General features: G+C 45.0%; 1 protein-coding gene and 1 non-coding gene across 3 annotated transcripts in view; one reads left to right on the forward strand and one right to left on the reverse strand.

Annotated features, from left to right (window-relative positions):
* Positions 1-26,495, reverse strand: part of LOC142583305 (nephrin-like) — a 386,962-nt gene that overhangs the window by 231,188 nt on the left and 129,279 nt on the right. For both annotated transcript variants that reach the window (XM_075693724.1, XM_075693723.1), the window contains exon 2: positions 18,609-18,781. In XM_075693724.1, the coding sequence (XP_075549839.1) occupies positions 18,609-18,781 (173 nt within the window). The remainder of the gene's footprint in view (positions 1-18,608; positions 18,782-26,495) is intronic.
* On the forward strand, positions 5,646-5,718 carry TRNAT-CGU (transfer RNA threonine (anticodon CGU)). Its single transcript has one exon. It is a non-coding gene; the product is annotated as a tRNA-Thr (tRNA).

Genomic DNA, 26,495 nt, shown 5'->3' on the forward strand with positions numbered 1-26,495 from the left:
ACGCTTAGATCTTTTTCGCGTCCCAAATAATGAATATGCAGCTGTACTTCTCGAGCTTCGTGAACCGAGTCAAAGGTTAAGATTTCATGAAGAATCTCGATTTCGGTCTTCATCTGTTATACTTGATTCCTTATTTATATCCTGAAACACACCCACACCCACACACACACACACACACAAAGCGCCACGGGGAATCTACAAGCGTGCTCAGCTCCGCCCAATGCAAGCTCCACGGCCCAATAAGAGATACATATTTAAATAAAGAAGAAACCATGTTTAAAGTTCAAATACATAAGAACGACGGCACATTAGTCCCCTGCAACGGTATAGAGTCCCTGCTCTATCTCTCACGTCAGAAGAAAAAGGGCTCAGCGACTCGCTGTATGAAATAAATTAGAAGCGAAACTCTATACGATAAGACAAAGTGCAGTACCTTGCTATTTCAGGCTCGAGCCGGTTACCTAAGGACAAGAACAAACCGGAGTGAACATTAGCAGATAGGTGAGGCACGTGTATGGTGCAGCAAAAATCCGAAAACCACTCAGCACATCCTAATGGAATTCGTAGAGATACGCCCCAAGGGAACCGTAATAAGGTACACGTTGCAGAAGCGCTTGGTTTTAAAGTGGACGGAAGCATCAGCCGGTCAGCAGTCGAGATAAGAAATAGATGTTTAGAGTTTTTGTGGAAAAAAAGCCGAGAAGAGATTAATACGACCGGATCTCTTACAGTCATGGCCAGCGGTACAAGGTAGATATTGAAGGAAAGAAGGAAAAATATTAAGGAGATGTACACAAGATTGGTAGATAAAAAACGTGTTTAGCATACCTGATTAAATCAAGTCGGCTAGGTGATCATTTGTCCAAGATAAAAATACTTGGTAGCGAAGCTTGCATAGGAGCCCATACGTTCAAAACATGGCGGTTCATCGGCGGTTCATGGGGCTTAGCGCCATCTGTATGTGGAGGGAACACTTTTGGCAGAAGCAAAAATAATGTCACGCGATATCCATTAAAAGCAGAAGTGACGTCATTTTATTTTCGAAGGCGCAAAATTTGTTTTGTTGGCCTGCCTTTAGACCTATATATTCCAATGCCCCGCCATACGACTTGATGTACGTTTCTACCTTGCATCGGGGAAAGCAATGCAGGAAAATGCCAGCCGTACGGTTGTCGAAATCGCACGCCTGCACAGAACATACTTTCTTTGGAGGCCGACCAAAGCTTTAAGTGTAGAGTGCTGATCCTATCGTTGTATGCCAAGCCCATCGGCCAGCGCAGTTGCACGAAAACAACTACACTTTTCTCTGGCAGTCGTAACTCACTACTTTGGACTGAACAGATTAAGAAGCTATGCAGCTACCCGCATCACCAAATTCAGACAAACTTTGACAAGCGAAAAAGGACTACGTGTGAGGGGGGCGTATTTCAATAGGTGAACTTTACGAACGCGCCTTTCTGCACAATTTAAGAGGTGCATTTCATTGCGAGTGATAGCGGCGTCCACGCCTCCTGTAACAATGGGCGCTGGAAAGAAATGTATTTATTAATAATAATAAAATTAAATGAACTTCTATTTCCTTAACTCATCACGAATGTATAAAATTGACCAGGAATATTATTTTCGTTGAATGAATCTAACTGTGTCTAGCTTGAACTTAAAAAACGCGTTTTTTTTCCCAACGTTTGTTCCCTCCAAGCATAGTCGCGCTTTGTCTCCGCCCCGTCTCAAAGGAGATGCCATTAAACATTAATAATCATCATCATGACCTGGTGGCCATATTGACACGTGTACCTGTTAATCCGGTGACCACGTTTCACCGTCTAACAAATGGTATCGCTCTGTGGAGGACACGCCTGCATATGTCGGAAGTTTGTGGAATGTTATCGATGATTCTATCCGCAGTCTATTGTCACCAAGCCTTCTGTAATCTTGTTGCATGTAAGTGCAACACGAATGGTGTAGAACTTTCTGGAAGACAAGCGGTCACCAGCGATTACTCTGGAACCTTTGATGACTGCTGTAAAAAAGCCGACGCACTTGACCCGCAGATCAAATTTCAAGAATTGTCCACGGTGTTCGCCGCTATTTCTGTGCTTGGAGTGTAACTCTCTTTTGTGGGCACAAGTTCGCCCAATAAAAAGTTAGTTTCGTCATTCACAGTTGTACCGCCGTATTATTCACCTTCACTATATACGTGACAATGTGGTTAACATTTCAGTTCGACTTTCGATGTCTACAGCATTTCTGCGGATGTTTGCACGCTGTTATTCCTTGTCTTATTGAACACGCTCAAGATAACGCCTATCGAGAAATTCGAAGACCCCTGAAGTTGTAATGGTGCTCGACAATCATAACAGCGGCCCTAGTACCTGTAATTTCCGGCTACAGCTCGTAATTTTGGTTTGGTGAACTACTAACGGCAAGACTTCAAACAATTTTGAAATTTTTCAGAAGCAAATGTTACGGCATTTTAAAAACTATCGCGGCCATTTAAGGGAATCACCCACAATACCAATATTTATGAAGCATTACATTTTAAGGTTAGACATATCTAGGAATGCAAGCCAGTATTTGTCACAGACAAAAATAGATTTTACTTAACGTTGGAAAGTCAATGCTCACAGAACTACGCAGAACGAATACTTAAAATGGAAGTACCTGCCAAAAGAATTCGGTACGGAAAATCATTATTAACTTATTGAATGCCTGTGTTGCTGAATGGCTAAACAGAAAAGAAACTTTCAGCGTACTCAACACAAATGCAAACACCAAACCAGAAGGCTCCCAGTTAAATTTGATCTGCCACTGTTCTTGTTTGTTCTTGTTTTTTGTTTTACTTGTAGTCCTGTAAAACATTGTATTCATGCTGTTCGACTCACGTGTAGTACACCGGTCTGTTGTACTACTTACGGCAACATTAGATGTACTTATTTTCGATTAGTGTTCCTAGGCAGTGAAAGTATCACCGCTTAATAATAATCAATAATTATCTACTATTGCTAATTAAATCCGAATATTGATAGCAGAGAGCACGATATCTTTCCAGAATTGAAGTCAGCTCGTATATTCAGAGTATAACCGCTTCTACGAGACTATGTGCCTCGCACCATATGCCACAAACACGTAGTGGAAATTGCAACAAAATGCCATTGCTTTTCTAAGTAATTAACATGTTTGAGCATGCACTGGTTGATTTTATTTGTTGGTTGGTTTTGACTGAATGAAAGCCTGCGCCGATTGCAATTCTGTTTTTGTTGTTGCAGTCGATCTTGCTGATATTTAGTTGTAGATGAATGGAAAGGTAACGAAACTTCAAGTAAGCAAATGCAACTCTCAGCCGCGGCATCGTTATCATCAATATGATTATCTCAATTATGGCTTTCGTTGATTGATCTAGAGATTGCAAAGCATTGTATTACAACATTCGTTGCTGTAAAACATCGCGAAATGCAGTAGCTGTGGCACTTTCTATTTGGTGTTTTCCACAACCATTAGTGATAACAAAACAGGCTGGCCAACTTCTCTGAAAATTTTATAGACATCTTTTAAGATATGGTCATATTAGCGCACATTCCATAAACATTGGTGCACACCGTTTACACGATGCTTGAGCGCAGCAAATCATGCGAACCCCACGCAGTGTGGAAAGCGGAGGACGCAAAGATTTGTTGATGCACGCGCAGATGCATGTGTTTATGCTAAATGTATCGGCACCACATTAAACAGGTCAAGCTGTGTTAACGTAGCTATACGTAACATTATAGTATCACTTTACGTCAATGTACGGTTGTTGCGATGCATATGATGACAATGCTTGTGTTGAATAAGCGAGAACTAATATAACGACTTCTGGGTATGCATGTTTTTCTTTTTTTGATGGAAGTGAATGATCGTCGCTGCTTCACATTCGAGCATAACAGTGCCCTCGCGGGCTTGCATACCACACTAAAACAACCGAGACACAGTTGTTCTCGCGGTGCAGGTTGAAATGAATTAGGGGTGTACGGACTGAGAAGCACGAAACGTAACGATTGACGTCTAACGCGTCCACAGTCCCTGCAAAGACACAATCGTTACTCTCCTGAGAAAAAGTATAGTTGTGTAAAATTTCCCTTTATATATATATATATATATATATATATATATATATATATATATATATATATATATATATAATTAGAAACATCCGTGGATGAAACACGCCGTATACATATAGACACGCGCTAGAGCGGATAGAACACTTGGTGCCCTCAGCACTAAACTTCTGAGGAGAGTTATAAATGCGTGAACGCTGGGATCCTTTTCGCGCGCGTCTTACGAGGCTCGCATCACGCCACGGATAGAACCCGCGATGGCCACGCCCGAACGCTTTCCGCCGCTGTGATTCATGCCGACGTGGCGCTGCGCCCGAGCCCGCTGTCAGCTCCGCTTTGTTTACCTCGGCCGCCAGTTTGCCCGCGCGAGAGAGCGAGCTAATGAATACGTCAGCCCCCGCGCGCGCTCTTCTTATGAAGCCGCATCCAAGAGCCCGCTGCGCCGATCAGAGCGTTAAAAGGACTCGACCTAAAACCCCAAGCGCGACCCCCAGCCACGCCATTTTTCTATGGGCCCCGGGCCCAGTGGCCCGTACGCGTCCTCAATATCGCCGCGTTCGTAATGCGGTGGTCTTGCGTCTGAAGAACGAAGAACGCCGCAGTTCAGTTCTTTTTTTTTTTTTTGTTCACTTGGTGGCGTAATAGTTATAGAGCCTTCCTCGTGCCGTTCGGTCTTCGTCAATCGAAGTTTTGAAGATTGCTTCCTCGGCGCAACAGAATGAGCGTGACGGCTGAGCCTGTAGTTCTGTGAGCGAGCGTGACCGCGCGTAGCGCTCATTTAAGCTGTACAGATGATGTTCACGAGGCGACGCTGGCAGCTGCTATACAGTGGCGCACACTGAGCCTAACGCGGATTAGTGATTTCAAAGCGTGCTGACTCAATGGAGGACGCCGCAGACTGTCGATTTTATCTTATCGAAGTCTATTCAATTTATTTGTTTATTTGTTTGTTTATTTATTTATTTATTTATTTATCTTTATTTAGTCATTTATTTACGTGTTTATTTGCTTATTTATTTATTTATTTGTTTGTTTGTTTGTTTATTTATTTACTTGTTTGTTTGTTTGTTTGTTTGTTTGTTTGTTTCAGTGCCTTCACTTGGTAGCAACGTAACTGCGTCACGCATTGCGCAAGTGTGCTTTGGCTTTCGATTAGACGTCAGCGCCCTGAAGTGCTGAAACAGAGGCACCTCTACTCAAAAAACGACGTGCCGAAAGCGTTCCGGGCTGCCCTTTTCTACCAGTGTAGAATAGGAATCGACTAGAGAACGCATTTCAGATTGATCCTAAGAGACGAGTTGAATATAGCATTACGTTGTTTACTCCATGCTCCAGCTCTACAGCGGTATAACTCTCATCTAACACGCCTCCGATCAGCATGAAAACAACTTGCCGCAGGTGGGGAACGATTGCACAGCCTTCGTGATGCCAGCGGCAGAAAGAACGTTCCACCTCCGCCGCCATGGTTTGTGAGTGGTGGCGCTGGCGAACACTCCCAGTGTTCAACTAGGAAATATAAATACCCAAGAAAGTGGGCGAGGAAACGGTGCCGCGGTACCTCAATTGGTAGAGCATCGCACGCGTAATGCGAAGGTTGTGGGATCGATCCCCACCTGAGGCAAGTTGTTTTTTCATTCACTTTCATTTCAATGGATTTATCGTCTCATTTCATTTATTAAGCAGAAGTAATTTCCCGTATGTTGTCCTTGGTGTCAGTGTTCGTTGGCTTCTTATCGTCAACTGATAGAAATAACTCATGACCTTGCACAAGCCCTTAACAAGCAGTCTGAAATTGGTTTGCTCTTTCTGGACTTATAAACATCCTATTACCGGATCTTTCATGCGAAACTAATTTTCAAGCTTACAAACATAGTCGGAGATGAGCCAGTGACTTGCTAAATAAGTGATTATTTGTCCAACAGGAGGCAGTTTGTGAATCTTGGAGATCATTCTTCTGATGCTGTTCCAGTTGTTTCCGCTGTACCTCAGGGCACTGATTTGGCATCTCTTCTTTTTTTTTTTTTACTCTTCATATATGATATTGCGAAAGAAGCTGATGTTAAAATCCGACTGTTTGAAGATGATTGCGTGCTTTACCAAGAAATCCAGAACATTGATGACCAGATTAAAATCAATAACGCAAAAAATAAAGTTGGCCAGTGGTGCAAGGATTGGCAGATGTCAATCACTTTAGAAAATAAAACAGTGTCAATGTCCATTACACATTAAAAATAGATTATTCTTATTCCATTAACAATGCCATCATCCGAAGTGTTTCCGAGAATCGTTATTTAGGACTCATCATTTCTTCCTACTTTACGTGGAATGCGCATACCCAACAGTTAACGAGAAAAGCAATGCAGAAAATGCCCTTTCTCAAGAGAGCCTTGCGTCATTTGGCAATTGAAGCTAAGTACCTTGCCTACGTCACACTTATCCGGCCTATCTTAGAAGATGCGAATGTAGTTTCGTTTCCACACACGAAAAATAACATGCACACACTCGAAATGATTCAAAGTAAAGCTGACCGTTCTCTTCATAACCGCTGCAAACGTACCAATTCACCAACTGAGCTCTCACAATGTGCAGGCCTTCACACTCTGTGAAGCCGAGCGAAACTACAGCGTTTAAAGTTTCCGTATATGCTACTCCACAACTAAATTAAGCTTAGCTACTGAGAATTTACCAACTTTAAATCCCCTCGCCAGACTCGACAGATGCACCCAAATAGACTAGAAGAGTTTTCCTGCAATACTAGCGCGTACATGTTCTGCTACTTCCCGCAAGCTGTACGAGAATGGAATGGACTGAACCCGTGCGTCACTGAGCAGACAACGTTTCCCAAATTTACTCAGCTTGCCGAGAAGGCAGTCCTCCCTTTTACATATTGATATTGTTTGCGTCTCTGTATTTGTTCGTAACTGCTATGATTGTACATATATGTGTCAAAGTTTGTTCATCCATTCCTGTAGTAACCCCCATGGGGTTCACAGTATGTCGCAAATAAATAAATAAATAAATAGCTCGGCAGTACTCAATATACATATAGTCAAACTAATAAATCTCAGTTTTCATACGGAGTCGTAAGGCATTCTCATACATACCCTTACCGGACACCACGTATACCTATGGAGCGCATCGTATCACGCGTTACAGACAGACGGACGGAGGAACAGATTTCCGAGAGAAGTAGCCCTAGATTCCTAAGCATTATTAGTCTACATGGCGTTGCTACAGTTGTGCGCACACGTGAGCGAGTATGCTAACCTATGCCGGCAACAGGTTAGCATGCAGAAATATCACCCGAAGGACCAGCCGGTCTGACACGAACTATGCACAGAGACCATCGCAACAGGACCTCAGAAGAGTCTTACAAGGCTGCATAGCCTACATCTCACAGTTAACGCAGAAGACGCAAACGTTATTCGCTGTTCGGAGAACTCAGACACCATGACTGTATTTCAATACAATTAGCACTGTACAAGTGCCACAGTACCAGCGCTTTCAAGGAGATTCTAGGGCACTTTGTGTCTGCCACTGAAATAAGCAGACACCGTCCGGCAGAGCATCCTCGAAAACGCCACTACATTTTTTACAAAGCAGACGGGCGCCTCTATCGACATCTTATTCAGCCCACTCGTCCAGCCAAGCTCTGGTCCAGTCCAAAGTTGGTAGAAGCGCATGCCCTGCGACCCTTTAGCACGACGGTGCTAAAAGAAACGAGCCTTTCATGGTAATTGCGAGACCGAGCCACAAGTGACTCACAGTTACTTCACAGCTTGGTAACCCCAGCGCTAGGCACAAGCTGAACTGAGGAGCGAGTAAATGTTGGCTACTGTTCGTGAACTTCGTTGATTTCCACGAGCCTACTGCAGAACCATGTACCATCGAACCATGTGCCGGTGGTGTTTCTGTTCTAACGAGTGGAATTGAAACACATGTCACTCTCGAGCGCGGAAAGCGAAGATTAGTCTACTTTGACATTATCTCAAGAACCGACCCCAGAGTACCCTCCGCACAATCCTTTGTTTGTCACTCTCTCGCATATGTGGCGAACACTAACTTAGGTGGAGGCAACCGGCGACTAATCCTCGCGCTGCCTCAGAACATCGAGGCTGCAAAGTCGCGCCTCTTGTGCGCATACATAAATGTGCGAGAATGTTCGACGGGAGGATGGCCACCACGTTAGTTTAATTGGTAGATCATTGCACTCGTAATGCCTATGATGAGGATTCGGCTCTCACAGGCAGGGAGCAGTGCTTTCGCCTGCTTTCGTGTCCCTTTTCCTCATTGGCCTTGCATTTCGATAAAGAAGAGAACTAATTTTCCGAATAGACCTTCTGGCTTAACGGTTTGTTCGCATCATATGGTTGCTACTAACAAGAAACCGAGCCCCACTAGTTCCCTTCACTTATTCGTTTCACTTTGAACAAGGCTTGTTCTCCCAATAGGCGGTGTACAAATCCGCGCCCTAGAGACGGCTCTCTGCCTGGGTAACAGAAGCCAATCTCGATGGCCATAGTTTCGCTAGCTTAATTGCGCCAAAAGCAATCGCGGAGTGGAAAATACGTCAGAGACGCCATGTCTTGAACATCAACTATTGCCGTGTGTCCGCACTTAATCGTGCGTCTGTCGTCCTAGTGCCGATTCGACCCTGGGCGTTGTCGGTTATACGTGCGGCTGTCACAGTACCCTTTCGGCTGTTATTGTGGCCTTCTCCTTCCGCTGTTTTGATGTTTTGGTGTGCCGTACACTAACGGCGCTTTTGAACGATTTTATTTGCTCTTTTGTGCGTATCTGTTTTTGTTGTGATTCTCGTTACAGTACTCAGCTGCATCGCTGAGATTCAACGGGAACGGTGGGGACACGCCAAGCACACACCTACACAAAAGCAGATCGAGTCATAGATTTATGACAACATAGTGTGAGCAGGGCTGCCGCATCGTTCTCTCGATGACACCTGAGCACGTTCGCGCTAGTGAAGTCTGAAAAGACATGTTCATACAAATGGCTTATGAAGCCCTGCCCCGTAATTAGCCTAGTTTCAGCGCGGTGGGGCGTAAGCGTCCGCAGTGAATCATTACTAGACAAAATCACTTTTGCTGAGAAAAACATGGACAAAATAAAGAGAGAGGTGGAAGTGCCACAAGGATGAACAGGGCGGACGCACGTAAACGTCGCAGCGTCGTCCCTAATAATTCCATAATGTTACCCTACTTACAAGAAGCAAAAACGCTCGCTTTAATGATGTTCTTACTTCTTGTAATAATATTACAAGAAGTAAGAACGTCATTAGAGCGAGCTTTGTTTTTTTTTCTCAGCAATTTCAAGCTTGTTTACTGGTTGTCAAGCCTACTCTTATTTTCTACCTACGGTCGCATGACAGCCCGCTTGCAGATCTCCACACTTGTCACTATAGTTGGAGACGACCTATGAATGCGGTAGCAAATGAAGCACTATGTGACTTGAACACAATTTGAATAGAAGCGCCAGCCAATTAGGTTTGCCTGTTTCTCTGACGTTATAGTGGAGGCGAACTCCCCCGAACTGTGCTTAATAGCATGGAAGCCCAGAGAGCATGTGAATTATTAGGACAAGACCACCGTGAGTGTGCTCTAATGAAGGCAATATCGTCACCATGACATCTGCTTCCTGCAGAAACTGTACGTATAGGTTGTTGTTGTTTTTTTGTGGAGAGCACAAGAATGCGTGAATCTGAATACCACAATTTTTATTTGTACCTATAAGCTCTGCCCTAATGAACGTATGCGTGGATAGAAACTGACGGCGCTTTCCTCTGCGTGAATTTAAACAGCCACGAGTCGGCCTCCAACCAGATATACAAACCACAATTTTGCTATCTCGCGTGAAATCTCAAGGACCCTTGCCATACCTTTCTCGGCTGCGATTGATCTGATTGTCAATAATGGAAGTGGCACTTGGTATTTTGTAGCAGCTTTCGAAGCAGGAAAAAATGCAATTTGGAGTAGAAATGTACGCTTTCGGAGAAAAAAAAATTGCTGTTGGAGCGAGAAAAGGATGATTTGGAGCAGCAACATGATGCTCTGGTGCACAGGGGATGCTCTGTATAAGTTATTGCTTTCTAAAACATTGCATTCAATATGTATTATACTAAGATGCAAGTACGTTTTCTTTAACTTGCTCTTACATTTTATTGTTGTTATACAACAAGATGAAGATAAGCACAAACTTAATCCTAATTCACACATTAATTTTGCAATTCAATAAAGAATTTGTTCAATAATTTATTTTTATCTGAAGGAATTGAGTCACCTGCAGTGTCGATCGCTTATCGCACGTTCACGTACGCTGGCAGCACAGTCACAGCTACGTAAATTGCAGTGTATATGTCATCAACGCGCCTCTACGTGTTAACGAATTTCCGAGTCCGAAATTAAATGTACATTTGGTACAGATGTGGAGTGATCCGACAGCCGCATCCAACAAAAAAAGATTGCGCAGACCTACGCACAACCAGCATCGCCGTATTGGGCCGGTACCTCGCCGGTCCCATATCACGTAGCTCTGGGGATCGCTTGTACCTCCGCTCACAGCGACATGGAAATCTGCTAGCCTCTTTTTTTTTACATGAAGTAGTACTTATTAGAACAATACTAGATCTAATGTACCAGTGTTTCGTAAGCAGGGCCGAGTACTAAACAACTGGCGTGATCGCCAGCAACGATGCGACAGCCATTTCGTCTCGCCGACAGAAAGAAAACACCGACCAGCGAGGCGGCTCGGGTGGCTTGCACGTACTGTATTTCGTTTGCTATTCCCACCGACAAAAGCCGAGGAAAAACCAGTTCATTTAGGTGCACGTTAATCGTGTTTTCCAAAAATAAGCGCACTGCGACGAGCTGCGGCCAGATCGCAGGAGCCTTCGGTCGTCATTATTGCGGCGGCCACCGAGATAAGCCTACCGCCTTGTTCGGCCGTATTTCGAAGGATGCGAAATGCAAGCACGTGTATTTGGTGCACGACAAAGTTGGTCAAAATTAATATGGAGTTCCATGTTACCGCGCTCCTCATAATCAAATCATGGTTCCGGCAACTCCCTCGCCCCCTCCCTCCCGCGGAAAAAAATAAAAATAAGTAAATCGGGGCAAACGGGGGCGCCTAATGTGGGCGCAACCTATGCGATGGCAATATAGAGTGAATAGTATGGAATACATCGACGGTGCTTGCAAACATGGTTAAGTCTACATGCTGTAGCTGTGATGGAAAGTGTGCGAGAGTGAGTGGCGAAGAAGGGTGGCTTGATGCGCGGCGCCTTCACGCGCTCGCAAAATATGCGTTCCCAATTTCGAGCAGGCGCTGGTTGGCGCAATACCAGCCATAAACGACAGTTTTGCGCCGCATGTGGCAGAAATTCCTTCACGGCGCAGTTCGGCGCAATTGGCGCAGCACTTTCACCATTGGATTATTTCTGTTGAAAACATGTTTGAGACGCTTCCTGCGTTCTTAGAATCAATGGACATATAAAGAAGAAGAATGCATGCAGAGCTTCAACTTTTTTAAATTAGTTTGGTGGCTGTCTGTGTTTACAAGCTCTACTCCTCCACCCAATATGCTTTAGGTGCGGGAGCAACATAATATTTCAAGTGAATTGTTCTGAGAAAATGACGCGGCATCTCAGAAATATTTGCGCAGCGCAAATCATTACAGTTAGAAACAGGCAAAAGGACAAACAACTCCTTCACGACGTTGTGGCGTAAAAGCAAACACGTTGAGGTCTATCTTGCAACTATCCTCTTTAACATACCTAGCGCAAATCAATATATTTTGGAGCACAGGTACAATTCAAGAGATAAATGTATTTATAGAAATCTTATCGATGACGACGTCCACTCTTGGAGTATCTCATAAGTATGTGCGAGGCGTTCTAAACCCCCTAATTTTCCTTTATGCTTTAGATTTTGACGCCTTACGTGGCGCACGGTTTTCCAGTATTTCCAAAGGTCGCTTTAGGCGCCTTGAGACAATGCGGCCCCCACTGTAGCCACGAAATCACGTTCTTCGCAGCATTCCAGTGTGCGACTACGCCCCTTTTAATAAACATTCTTGCCCTTCCGCTGCGCTGGTATTCAGTATCGCTTCTACTATAGCTACAAAGTAGTCTGTGCAGTCACTCTGTCTGCTATGTCACACGGTACAGAAGAATCACAATATTGCTTCGGTACTTTCTCAGTCAGACGTACTTTAAAGGCATTTATCGACATCAGATCACAACAAGGAAACGCTTGTACACGCGCACGGGCAGACAAAAAATAAACAAAACGAAAACAGGCAAGCACACACTCACACTAGCCCACCTGATTAGAAGAAAGCGCACGGCCAACACAGGTGGCTCTGGTGAGAAATTACCCAGCGCTTATCACTCGGAAGAGCTTGCGCCTAGATAAGAGATCGGTGGCATCCATTAAAAAAACACCGCGGTTCGTCCCTCTCCACAGTGCAAAATGTGCATAATGTTTGTATTACCGTGATTATTTGGGCCGGTCGTTTTTTTTTTTTTTATCAAATAGCCTTTCTTTAAAGCACATGATACCCGGGGCTCTTTCTATTGCGATAGCAGTTATATGCACACTCGAGGCGCATTTCTGCTGTCGCCATGAGTTTCCGGATAAAGTCCAAGGGCGATAAATTCGTCGCCACACACCGTATGCTTTCTGGGCGAGTGAAAGCATGCGAATGTGAGCCGGCGCCTTCCGTCAGGTGCAGGACTCCGGAGAAAGGTGGGGGGGCATCTACTTCGGGCGAACCAGGCGTGCGCGCCTGGGGCCGTCCGGTCCGCGTTTCTACAATTGCTAGTAGGTACAGCGGGGCGTGGCCTTTCTCACAGGGCTCGACGTTTCTGCGCAGGCGCGAGTGGAAGCGGGTGCGAGAGAGAAAATGTGGGGGCCTTTGCGCCTTGAATATGTGTGTCTTGCTAGGCACAACGGAAGAGGTTTCTTAACGCGCGTTGTATGCGTTTGTCCCCAAGGCATGCTGCAATTGCGGAGTGCGCTACAGTTTGTTTACGCTCCGCCTCTGGCTGCCCGCACGGTGAGGCAGTGGGCACGGACGCCCCATTAGGTGACCGCTACGTCTGAAGGGGAAAGGTTCCGACTGTTGATGTATAAGTCGCGGGTCGCTTTTTTAGTCGCGGTGATAGATGGCATTTTTTACAAGCATTGCTCCAGGAGGGCACACGTAACCGGCAAACGGAGGCCTCAGGAGAGCACGCGAGGTTATACTAAAACAGGCGGCGCAAGATCTCCGGGGCACCCAAGCGGTAGCGGGGGGATCAAAGCTGGAAGCAGGGCAGGCCGTGGGTAGGGGCCGCGCAGGCCGAAGCGTGCCAGGGGGTGTTCGCATAAAAAATTGGCTGTCCGCTATCGCGGACAGCCGATCTTATACTCTCCTTGCACGCGCACGCCACTGCGAGCCCCAACCCGCTGACCAGTCCGGGTTCTTGCTTTTATGTCCCCGTTGCTGCTTTGGTGTCCTGGAGGCGCCGCCAATAATGCGAAATAATGACACGTTGTTTCAATTACTAAAAGAACTCGACTGAATAAATATAGTTACGTCCAGCTGCCAACTAAGTACAGCACTACCGCGCCCCGCGACTTCTGCCGGCTTGCCTAAGGACAAGCGCATACAACACGCGCTAAGAAACTCCTCCGCAGTGCTTAGGCTGAGTTGTGTATTCAAGGAGCTAAAGTCCCCATATTCCCTCTCTCGCACCTGCTCTTACTCGCGCATGCGCGAACGTTCGTCGTCTCCGCAAGTGCCGCTACCCGCTGTACCTACTAGCAATTTGAAATACGCGCACCCGAGCGTGCACGCGCAGGACCCTCCGGGCAGCTGTATCTTGAAAGCCATCTGCGACGGCGACAGAGTCCGCTGCGCGCAGTTTTCGCGGCTTAGTTCACGATGAAAGGAAGTGCAGCACGAAGGTCAATTCGCTCGATGCTGCTACCGCGCTTCCTCATACCAGCGTATCGACAGAGAGTTTCCACGGTCATCGAGTGAGATGTGTTGATGTTTTCTTGTGCGCGTGTGACTCCATGCTTGTTAATTTAGTTAGTATACATATGGTTGCTACTTCATACGGCCGGTAAGGCTACTATCCTTACTTCGTGTAGCCGACCACTAATTTGCTATCGCAATAGATGCTCCGCCGTTCGGCTGGAACTTCGATCTTTACAGCGAAATTGTCTATGGCTAGGATCTGGAAAGCAATGTGTCCGAGATGTTGACGGAAACAACATTAAGTGCATTACCATTTCCGCGTGATGTTATCAGTCGCGGCGGTCGCTCTGACTGTCATCATCTCATCGACCATGATAGGACGCATGACTTTTATGGCCATATATAAAACGTGGGACAGCGGCGGTCCTTCGCTCCCAGTAGAGGGTCCAAAAGTATAATAAAAGGCAATAGTGTACCCACCAATGATCGACTTTAATGTCGACTTGGCGTGCCCTGACGGCAAGTGGATCGTATTCTTCGTGTTGGAACGGTTTGGACTTGAGTGCTACGCTGACGTCAGTGTGCCGACCACGCGTCACTGGCCGCATATATATTTTACCTTTGGCAAGAACGCGTCTAGCATAGCAGTGCAACCGATCGCGGTGTACCACATCCACCACAAAGCTATGGTCCCTGTGGTAACGAATGAGACAAATTAAAGACGATAAAAACCACGAAGTTGCGCGTATGTGTCTGTATTCAATCAATATAGCAATAACCATATAAATCAATATATTTGTCAATATAGTCATTCAAATAAAGCTTCGCTGGTTATCTTTCTTCACAGTGTGGAAGGGCACTAAATTTGTATTTGTCTCCTCGGTGCTTGAATGTAGTAGGCTGACGTATCTGCTGGTAGAATGCATGCTGTGCGCCCAGTGCACGTGATAAATTTAAACTTCTGCCTCGTCTATTTAGCTCTCTCCCACTATGTAACTCCGCCATTCCCATCCCCACCTTTAGGGCATCAAATCCAACAATGTCCAGTAATCCTTCTTGCTTCTGCTAACCCCCCCCCCCCCCCCCGTCCGTCCCTTCTGCCTCTCTGTTCATGGATGCGTCCCGTAGTCGGCGGGAATAAGGTCACCAGCGATCCGAAGTTGAAGCGATAATTATAAACACGCAAGTCATACACGCCAAGGGGACGACAGTAAAAGGCCGTGTGCCTAACGTGACGTATTATCCTATATTATGTCCATTTTACATACAGCAGAAACACCCCTTCAAAGCACAGTGAACGTATTCGGGTGATATCTTCACCTGGAAACTGTCTGTAACGATACAGATTCAGTATGACCATACGGCGGCATTTATACTCAACAAATTAAATATTTTCCGTCCAGCAACAACCATTTTGTTAACCCTTCATTTGTATTCTTCAAGAGAAGTACGCTCATAACTGAGGTTTTGAAAGTGTGCTTCAATGTAAAAAAAATGCATTAAGACTAACTATTGAATTGTTCGCTCACCATGATTTGTTCTTACCTGCGGTGTTATGCGAAAAGGGCACATCAACTCATAACCATCTAGCAGCTGTGATTGCATCGCCTGGGTGTCGTCCTCAGCTGCATACCCACAGCCATGTAAGGCAATGCAAACTCGTCCCTAAGAGAGGTCGATCTTATCTACAATATCTCAGGGAGACTCGACTTGATTAAACCAAATGAAAAGGAGCAAAACGCACTGGCATTTAAACGAATAGTACAATATATGGACCTCCGGTCGGTTTACGGAGAAGAATTCTCACAGCGCACCCCGCTTCTGGTCTTCACACCTGTCAAGTCATGTTGACTCTGCTCATCCGACTTACGCTTTTATAACGAGATTTGTCTGCTAGCGAATTCTAACACCCGAAAGTTCCTTTTGTTGCCTTTTTATTCCTTTCACCCACTGATTCCGCAAACTAGATGCAGCGAGCATCTAAGATCAGGCTGTCACCTTCCTTCCTGTCTTTCTTTCATTCTGTCTTTCTTTTTCTCTTTCATTTCATTCCTTCAGTTGAATGATGTGACACGCGCGTCTTCAACCGCACGTCAATTCAACGCCTATTGTTTTCTATCCTACTCTCGTGCTTGATTCATCTTTATTGTTTCCTCGCTCTATTTGCACAAGACATGAACGCAGACCTCATGCTTGCCAGAATGCCAGAATATTTTAAGGCATCGCGTGTCCTTTTGCTGTCCCGTAACTGAAGACGCTGCAGCATGCCTGAATTTTTTAGTCTGAAGTCATTTCTTAGAAACCAGTTTCCAAACCCCTTCCTTCGACCGCTAGGCTGTGCCTTGGGGCGCCGCTTTTGGCACGTGAACTGTCAGCGCTGGTAGCCCATGAAAACCGCTAAAGCACGTGCTTAAACTTTCATGTCCCCTAGCCTGACTGCTGACACCGGAGAAAGACGTTCCACTTCCTTGTTCTCCCGTAGTTTTTTCATCATTCAAATACCCTTTCGCTTACTCAGTCGTCGTTCATTTCTCTAAATCTCGCCGTCAAATCATTCTGTCATCTTTGAAACTACTTGGCTGTGAAGCGTTTTTCTTATTCTTACACAAAGTATTCATTCATTTTTACTGTACGTAAGGATTCAGTATTATGGAAAGCAGGAATCCGTCACGCCTGAAAATTTTGGACGCACCGACACTTACAAGCCAAATAATAATCAGGAATAACACATTTGGGCTTCTGTTGCTCAAGTTTTGCTTCCGTTTTAATCCAGTTCCCATTGCCTAATGTGAACAGACAGACTTCCCCTATGTAGTTTTCACTCTCACAGTGGGCTTACAGGGAAGCGATTGTAAATACACATCATATTTCTCTTCTCACTGTAACAGCATGTTGGATCCAACGCCTTTGACAGCGTCTGTGCCGAACCCCTGCTGTTCAAGAGAGAAAAGTGCACTGCGCACTCAATGTCGTTGAACCAGGCGAGTAGCATTGGTCATACGTAGATAAATAGATGGCACTTTCCAGCATCGTGCTAAGCCACCTACTCTTTTTCGTTTTCTTTGTCAGGACAGAATTTTATAGATACCGCCAATTACAGATACGTTTGTTCCGAGTTTTCAGGAACGGGAGGACGTCATTTGCAACATATATGGTTACTTGCGAGTAGAAATATAAAAATGCTCACTAATTACTTTTAAATTATAAACTTTACTTTATTAATTATTACTTTGATTACTTTATTATGTATCTTTCAATTGCGAAATTGAAGCCAATAACTAGTGGAGTCTTAGTTAGCGAAGTTAACTTGGCTAGTTGGAGCATTTTGGAAGGCTATATTACAGACTTAAGTGCAATAAAAGAATCAAAAAGGAGGTTAGAGCTCTCTCCTGTCTTTTTCTCTGTCTTTTGTCCATGGCAGCGCTTAAGTTCGTCCTAGCCTTCGATAGTAAATTCATGTTTCGTTAGAGATAGATGTAAGTCTAGATAGCACATTCTTCGAGGTTTACGAAATCTTCTTCGAAATACAAGGTGGTTCCAGGTACCTGGGGCTGAATTCACCGATGCGTTTGTTCGTAAGAACATCTTCTGATTGGTTGGCGCCCTTGGCTGATAATATGTTCGCTGTAAGTGCTGCTTAATTTTTTCTTTTTACGAACTTCGCTTGCATAAGATATTTGTTTAATGCCCCGTTGCTAAAAGCATGCGTAAATCAATTCAGAGTGATATAACGGTAACGACAACACATTTTTTGTAGATATTAGAGACGGATATGTCAAAAGTAACGCAAGGCATGATTTCCGCTGAGTAGGCGTGACTTCATTACTATCTGACTTTATATTTTTTTCAATTTGAACTAATGCATTAAATTGCGTAACTTACATGTTATTTTGAAAAATTGTTAATTAACAATCAGTGAATTGTTTTGTCGCGCATTAACTTCCACCTGTATAAGTAATCCATTTAGACAGACACTACTCGGGCGATATGATTCGTGTGATTTCAAATAAAAATTTCCCCAACGAGAAGAAGACGAAAAAAATGGCCAGGCTTAGCTTGGTTAAGCCAAGAATGCGTTGTATATTGCGCGGTCAGGTGGTGGCTGCGGCCGCGCGCGACCGCGCCAGTTGGGGCCCAGCTTTTCCTCCGTGACGTCACGCGCCGGCGCAGCGCCCCTAGCGGGAGGAGCGGAAGTCAGGTGGTGGCTGCGGCCGCGCGCGATTGCGCGAGTTGGGGCCCAGTTTTTCCTCCGTGACGTCACGCGCCCGCGCAGCGCCCCTAGCGTGAGGAGCGGGAGTCAGGTGGTGGCTGCGGCCGCGCGCGACCACGCGAGTTGGGGCCCAGCTTTTCCTCCGGCTATCGTGACGTCACGTCACGTGGTTGCGCTAAAGGACAATGGTGGCTGCCCGGCCGCGCCCAAGGGCTGAACTGAGTGATTGCAATATGCTACGCATAAAAAATAGAATGCGGTATAGTTCGCGCCGACGGTTTGCGTTCTCCGTCAGCTTAGCGCTTCGAGGCGTCGAGACTGACCTTGGCGTTGGCAAGTCCGCCACCGCGACGTGCATCGGCACTGAGGATGGGCGTGGCCGATCCCTCGCGAAACCATAACACCAGGATGGGCTCGTCGTCCGCAGCTAGGCCTGGGAACTGCGAGCTGCCACAGGGCAGGGAAACCTCGCCTCCCGCCAGGCCAAGGACTTCCTCTGCGTCGGAAGGAGAAGAGATAACAGTCAGCATACTGCATCAATAATCACAATTTAGTTATACGGCAAAACAAAAAAGTTTCTTTTTTTCTAACAGCGCTTCAACTCTTGAATAATGTTACTTATGCAGGACTAAATGCTACAGGCCAAAAGTATGAGATTGTATACGACGCATGCAGCTGCAGTATGTAAACAGTGCAAAACAAGTTAACTTGTCTTAGTAACAAAGTGTACTAAACTGTAATTGCTAAGCTGTTAAAAGCACAAACTGTGAGCTGCGCAGATACAAAAAGAATAGCGATTTGAAGTTTGGCCCGGGGAAATAAACAAAGGAGAGTTAGAAACAGGCAAAAGAAGGAATCCTGTGCGAAATACAACGGGATGGATATGTCCGGACATGAAGACGAGTCAGGCCACATAAATTTAGCCTAATGAAATGTTAAAACTTGTCAACAGTCCGCTACGATCCATCCTTCTTGTACTAAAGCTACTTCATCATCCACATCAGGGTACAGCCTCTAAAAGAATTCCTGACTTGTCCATACGTTCTGAACGGCTTCTCCTGGCTTTCATCGTGAGATGGCAAGCTCGTGTGACTGACTGCTTGGAAGGTCCTGTGCTCTACTGCTAACTCCATCTCAAGCTTTTCTGATATACGAATGTAATAGGCGATCTTGCACCAACGAAGCCGTACAACCGTACACTTTCATCCAGGATGTACAAAATCCTTGCTCCAAATCTACGCAATAAACCGTCATTGAATACTTTGTGCGCGTATTTCACGTTCAAGACCACATTTGATGTTAATTACTCGACAAGCTATTGTGTTTCAAGAATAGGCGTAAAGGCCTTCGGAGGGGGTATTTAATGGGTGGAGGAGAAATTTGCTAGTGTCAAAAGTAGGGGCCCACGACATTGCGGCGGGACTTGACCTCCCGGTCCCATCGTGGGCGGAGCCGCCGACTTGATCTTCGGGAGCCTTCGGTTTTGGCTCCCCAAGATCTCAGTCCCTCAGGACTCAAAGAAAGTTTTTGTCATGTCAAGAGTAGTACAATAAACTGTAAACATGTTATATTGAAATCATAACGCTAGACTGAACAACGATTATTAACCAATTAATATATCTCGAAGGCAAGTTTACACACCAGGAAAGGCATACTGCAAGTACTACAGAAAATAAGTAAAATAATATGATACAACTCATGTCCACAGCAATACAATGATCAAGAAAGTAAAGCAATTACTGTGCTGTTATGTATTATAGAGCATATATAAGGTTAAATATCCCAAAGCGGAACATGCAAAAAGGAGCACGTTATCCGGAGAGTGCACGAATGTGTCCAGCGGTTCCGAGAAAGTACGGCACGCAAAAAAATATAGGTGAATACAAATTAAGTAAGGAGAAAGTAGAGGGAATACAAAGATAGATAAATGCCACTCCGGGTGTGTTAAGTGTGCAGTGGCTACTGGAATGCTTACTGCAATTTTACCAGCGATTTGCTATGGCAGATTATTCCAATCAACGAAAGTGTGCGGTATGAAAAAACAAAAGCTTCTAAGTCGATGTGAGTGGAGTTTTGAGCGTCTAACTTCGTGTGGGTTAATGTGGCACAGGAAAAAGACGGCCGGGGACTCAGTAAAAGTTATTGTGAAGGATTCAGTGATGGTGAAGTTTGTGACAAAGCGATAGTCGAGCAATTTCGTAACGATATGACAAGATTTCTAACTGAGTGCGACTTCTTAGCGCCCTGATGCTAGAATGACGCGAGTAATCCGAAAATATAAAGCGCACAGTCGGGTTCGCCGATTGACTGCTACGAATCTAATTTGCTTGACATGACTTCCAAATGGCGGAGGCTATTTCTCGCGGAACAAGTCTGAAGTAACCTTTTTGCCAAGCAACTGCTTGTGCGGTTGCAAGCTTGTAACTACCCGACTCAAGCGGCCGGCAGACCGACGTGCAAGTTGTGTGGATTCCAGAGAACCACAAGGCACCTATTTTGCACCTTTATTCAATATAACAATCAGCACCTGTTCTCATGTCGCGGTAAAGCAGTTGAACTCCTGAAAGCTTTCAGAGACAAAAAGACAGAACATGTTCCAAAGAGTAAGGAAAATTAAAAGACGTGCAGAGACAAAAGGACGACCTAAAAGGTGGAACGCTGCTGTCAGCCGCGCTCAAACTTTTCTGTCGTCCTTTTTTTTTCTCTCTGCATCTTCTTTTCGTTTGTCTTACGCGCTGGGACACATTTTTGTCTAAACTCCAGTCTGGCCTAACTCTCCGCTTTAAATTTTGGAACAATGATTCTGGGCATGGTGTCCAAAGCAGTGGTTAGTTATAAAAGCAAGGTGTGCACTTCTACTGTGCGTGTAGCGCACAGTTCTGACACGTGGTATTCCGTAGCCTAACAGAACGTCTTTCTGAGCAAGTTGGTTCATACTGGCAGGCTGAACAATCGGAGAGACTAGATGTGGCATAAAAAAAGTCGTGTCTTCCTTCATCTGTCCCGTCCAAGGTACGCAATCATCATACCTGCAGGTATTCACTATTCCGCTCGTAAATACTCCTGTACACTCTGCTTTCGGCTTAACCCTTTTGTTTGTCTTTAAATCATAATTTCCTTCGTCCACCGTATGACAAAACCAAATTATCGGGTTCTACGCCTCAAAGCCGTGATCTCATTGCTAGGCGCGCCGTACAGGGGCACTCGGGAATAACTTTGATCTGCTGGATTTCTTTAACGCGAGCCCAACATAAGTACAGAAACGTCCATGCATCGTATATGCACAAAATAGGAGACTCGTCTCGGTCACCTGGTTGCCGCTTTCTCTCTTTGCTTGTTTCTAAAGAGAGAGATAGAAAAGCAGTGAGAATCGTTTTTTTTTTTTGTTATATTGTTCACAATGGAGAGGGTGTGAATATTCGATGCATCGGACGGGTTTGATTTTTACGAGTGACCCTGTGAAGCCAATAAATAAACAAGATGAGGGTTGCATTGCAGAAAGCAGTTTTCTTTTTCTTTATTAACTGTAGAAGCCATTATCGACACAGGTTCTATTCGCGTCAAACGTAGCATCCTTAAAAGAATACTAACAACAACATAGAAATTTTATGCGGAAGAGGCTACAACTATTGCAGTGGGCCCTTCCGGTTCCGAATTTCCAAAGTTTCAGGACTGATGCTTTCTTCCCTTTCAATACCCTTTTTTGTTTCTGATGAACACTAAGCTTATATAATTTTAAGCACATCTGCAATTACCTTACCGATTCACAAAAATACATTTAGTTTCGCTCATTGTTATATTCATCTAAAGTTACGCAGCCATATTAGATTGACGAACAATCGTCTTTAGGAGTTTGAAAAATGCGCATGCGTGATTTTACATATACCTGAGAATAAGGGGAAAAAATGTTTTATACAATAACGCATGTATTATGAAGTTTAGTTTGATTACATTTCAATCTGGAAGATTTGTTTATTTGAAAATAGCACTTTCGCGTTTACGGCGACAAGAAAGAAGTGGCGCGCGTGACTTCTTATTGATTATTGACATCGAAAGAGAGTTAACGTACGGCCGTACGAGATTTATCTGGATAGGCAAGTGAGCGGAATGAAATGTGACGCTGCCTTGCTAACACTAGCGGAATCCTCAGCGTTGAAGTTACGCGAAAACGTTACTGACAAATAAAAGACGATACCATGACCTGCAGAAGAAAGCTGCCATAGGTGCTTCAAACATTTAGTCCACGGGCAAGAAACCACGGTGTTGTGTGATATAAAACTGACTCAGCTTGATTTCACGTGGTCGGCTAACATCTGGAATCGCTTGTAATTTGCTGCCATAAATTTTGTCTGAGCGCCAAGGGGCAGAAGCAACGAGAACACGCTTCGTGGAAACATAACCGGGTCGAAGTGGTCTGCTCCTCCAAAATCTGATCAAAGCCATAAAAACGAAGTGCTTTCGACCCTTGTTAAACCCCGCACTAGGAGCGGGAGGGCGGTAGACACATTGTAAAGTCCCGCCGGTGCTGAATAAAAAGAAATGTGGATCATACATACACCCTAGCACCAGCGTATACCTTTCAGGAGGTTATCTAATTGTCCCGCGTGCAAAATAAAGAAATGTGTAAAAGAAGAATGAGAAAAAAGAGCTGCGTTTCCGAAGTCGTTGCAAGATAATTTGAGCAGTGCTGCGCGCTTCAACGAAACCGAGCATAAAGTACCTTTTTCTTCCTTCGCGGTAAATAGGGCTCAATATACATTCGCGTATGTGAATGGCGCACAAAATAATTACAAAGAAGAGATCGTAAGTGTGTGCAGAAAATACCGTGTAACACGTAAAGACAGCGGCGAAAGCCTGCTTTCTTCAGGGATTGGGTCAAAGAAACATTACTATAAATTAACAAACACGGTCGCTGTCTCACGCGCCTACGGGGAGAGGAATATAGGAAGGCAGCGATGTTAACCAGTCAAGAGTCTGGATGGCTGCCCTACTACGCGCCTACGGGAATTTCTTCTAACGCGACGTACCCCCGCCATCTCCTTGGTCAGTTGATCCCGCAACTGGCCTTGCTTGTGATGTCATTGAAAACGTAACCTGCCTGCACCTTGCTCAACGTTGCTAAATGTGGAAGAAATAGCGTGCATTCGCAAACTCACTCTTTCAGCAGTGATGTGTGTAAGTGGTGTCCGTATAAATCATTAGTTCCGCTTATAGCTTTACTTAACTACGGTGTTCCGTTTTTGTGTCACCGTGCATTTAACGACTTCCCTTCATTACGGTGCTTTGCCAACTCACCCACAAGGTCACCTTGCCGGATTCTCATGCACTTTAAGGCCACGGTTTCATAATCGTAATTGTGTGGCAGGGAAGGCAGCAATTAGTTCATGTACCACGGCAACTCCTCGACATACATTTAGGAAGGCACACCCAGCTTTACAGGTACGCGACTGAACTGCGCAAAACGGCTTTGAGGACGAAGTTGGCTTTTCCGCTAAATGGGTAGCAGTGAGAAGAAGCACGCTTGCCGGTTTAGATGGCAATGTTCGAGACTTTAGTATTCTGACTGCAACCGTTACCTAGAAATAAGTTTCCGCTCTTCATCATTTCAGCCCTCACCCTCTTATACTGAAGTCTGTTTGAGTGTTGCCTCTGGCACGCCATAGAAACCGGCCGCTCTTGTGTCCGTGACTGCATGCGCGCGCGCGCGCGCGCGCGCGCGTGTTAGTGTGTGTGTGTGTGTGTGTGTGTGTGTGTGTGTGTGTGTGTGTGTGTGTGTGTGTGTGTGTGTGTGTGTGTGTGTGTGTGTGTGTGTGTGTGTGTGTGTGTGTGTGTGTGTGTGCGTGCGTGCGTGCGTGCGTGCGTGCGTGCGTGCGTGCGTGCGTGCGTGCGTGCGTGTGTGCGTGCGTGCGTGCGTGCGCGTGTGTGTGTGTGTGTGTGTGTGTGTGTGTGTGTGTGTGTGTGTGTGTGTGTGTGTGTTCTGGCCAACTTTACTAGTAATAAATTCGAAATTATAACAATACTAAAATTACTAAATACTCGGATACTAAATTCCAGTAATCAACGCATTGGCGATTACTTCTCGATTTTGTATTTGCATCTTTTGCATCTTGCATCGTATTTGCAATTGGCCGGCGAAATTTTTCATTTGTCATGAAATCAACATTTGGAGAACGAGCGCAGCTAAACCAGCCTAGGTAGGTTAAGAAGTGTGGCATGCAATGTTACCCATGTTTACCACATTTTGCATCCTACACTTTTACGTTCAGTCACCATACGTTGCAGAACTGATCATGTAATGGGGCCTAATTTACTACCATTTCTGCATGTATTAGCTGTCGGTCAATACGCCGCCACATACGCCGGTCATATAATCCCCAATGACAATTGGTCGGTCCCTCTTTTCATAAGCCGTTATTGAACATTATAGAATAGACCCCTAGGGCGCGACAATGGTGCAACCCCAAATATCATAGACTTCACGCTGGTATGCAATTCCGGCTTCCACTTCACTTGCTGAGAGGCCAGGAAACGACCGCCCACCGATTAAAGCTCAGTGTGGCGTACGCTCACCGATGCTTTCACAAGGTTGAACGAGAATGGGACCCTGACTGTAGCGTCTGTCACACTCCCGAGACAATAGCTCACATACTTTGCGTGTACCCTCAATATTCGGCCGACCGAAGGACACTTAAGCCTAATGTTGAGTGCTTCTCCTTACCCCAGCGAGGAGTATCAGGCTAGAGACGCGCTCTCCAGGTAGTTTTCTCCGCCTTTCTATTCACTAAAATCTACTACTACTCCTCCTCGTTATGCAACACAAATTTTCTTGTGAATGGAAGTATTAAATCTCTCTCTGTCTGCTTTATCCGCCTCTCCCACCACTTCCATTTTATCCTTCACGTTCTCGTTCTGTTCAATTCGTGTTCTATATTGGTCAACCATAATAAAAAGGAAAAAATAAATGTACTGTTTGAAAAAACTGAGCAGGAAGACACCTAAATTCTTAAGCCTACAAGAACATTTGTACGCTAAAATTTCCGTAGTGTATGAGACAGAGGAAAACATTTTTTTTTTTCAGCTTTCAGCAACGTATGAAGATGAAGCTGGTTATAGTGTCAAAGATACAGGAAAAAATACAAAATTTCCAGCCTTAAACGCTTGAAGTTAAAGATTGCTATAGCGTCAAAGACAGTGAACGTCGAAATATTATAGAATCATTATTGTAGCTTCTTAGTCATGCTGCTGAAACAAGGCACTCGAAACTTCAACGCACCCCCTCAATCTCATTGCTGCGCCGGGACAATGCAACGCTTTTCTTCGTTTCTTTTTTTTTTTTTCACGCCGAACGCCGCACGGGTACATTGATCTGCGAACGGACCAGTTTAAATTGTTGGATTTAAGGAATATTACAAGATCTAGCAATAAGAATTGTTTTATTTACGTCGATTATTAACAGGTCGTTTTTGGTGAAACCTCCGCTACCTTGTGAAACGCAGTGACAGATTCGCTACAATTAGAAACGTTTGATGTGATCGTTTTGTGGACACCCGCACGGTGGAGAGAAATAATTACTTCTCTCCACCTTGCGGGTTTCCGCAAAATGATCACATCAAACCCTTGCCTTTGCTTCGAGTTGTTGACAAATTCGACTTCGCCCTGCTATCTGCTAGCCGCCTTCTTAGCTCAGATGGTAGAGCGGCTGCCCCGGAAAGGTGGTGGTTCGAGTCCCAGTCCGGGACGAATTTTTCTTCAACTGTGAGGCTTTTCTTTCGAGGAACCCGTATGGCTTCCTTTGTAGCGATTGCTACGATTAGGTGGACGTCTCATTTTCCCTTAATTAATTAAAAAAGTTGTGGTGAAGATACTGAGGGTCCGCTCTGAGGTCCTCAACACTTTGTGTTTTGTTTTGGTGACAAAGTAAATGCAATTATTCGCCGTTCATTAAGAAACAAGCCTCTACAATTATATCAATGGGTACTTTGCGAAGCGAACTTGAACTTTACACTCAATAAAGGTTGAACCAGTGAAGTCATAATCACCCCGAAAAAATAATTACCAACAACGAGTACAAAACGCATCGGTTTAATTTCTTCGTTATTGCTTTCACATCGAGACGTGACAAAGCACTCAGGTCCTGATGTGTCTGGGGGGGGGGGGGGGGGGTGATTAAGAGTCCGCGCTTACAGCATAAAACGCTTCGATCACGAAAA

This window comes from Dermacentor variabilis, chromosome 5 (genome assembly GCF_050947875.1).
Source record: "Dermacentor variabilis isolate Ectoservices chromosome 5, ASM5094787v1, whole genome shotgun sequence".
Lineage (NCBI taxonomy): Eukaryota > Metazoa > Arthropoda > Arachnida > Ixodida > Ixodidae > Dermacentor > Dermacentor variabilis.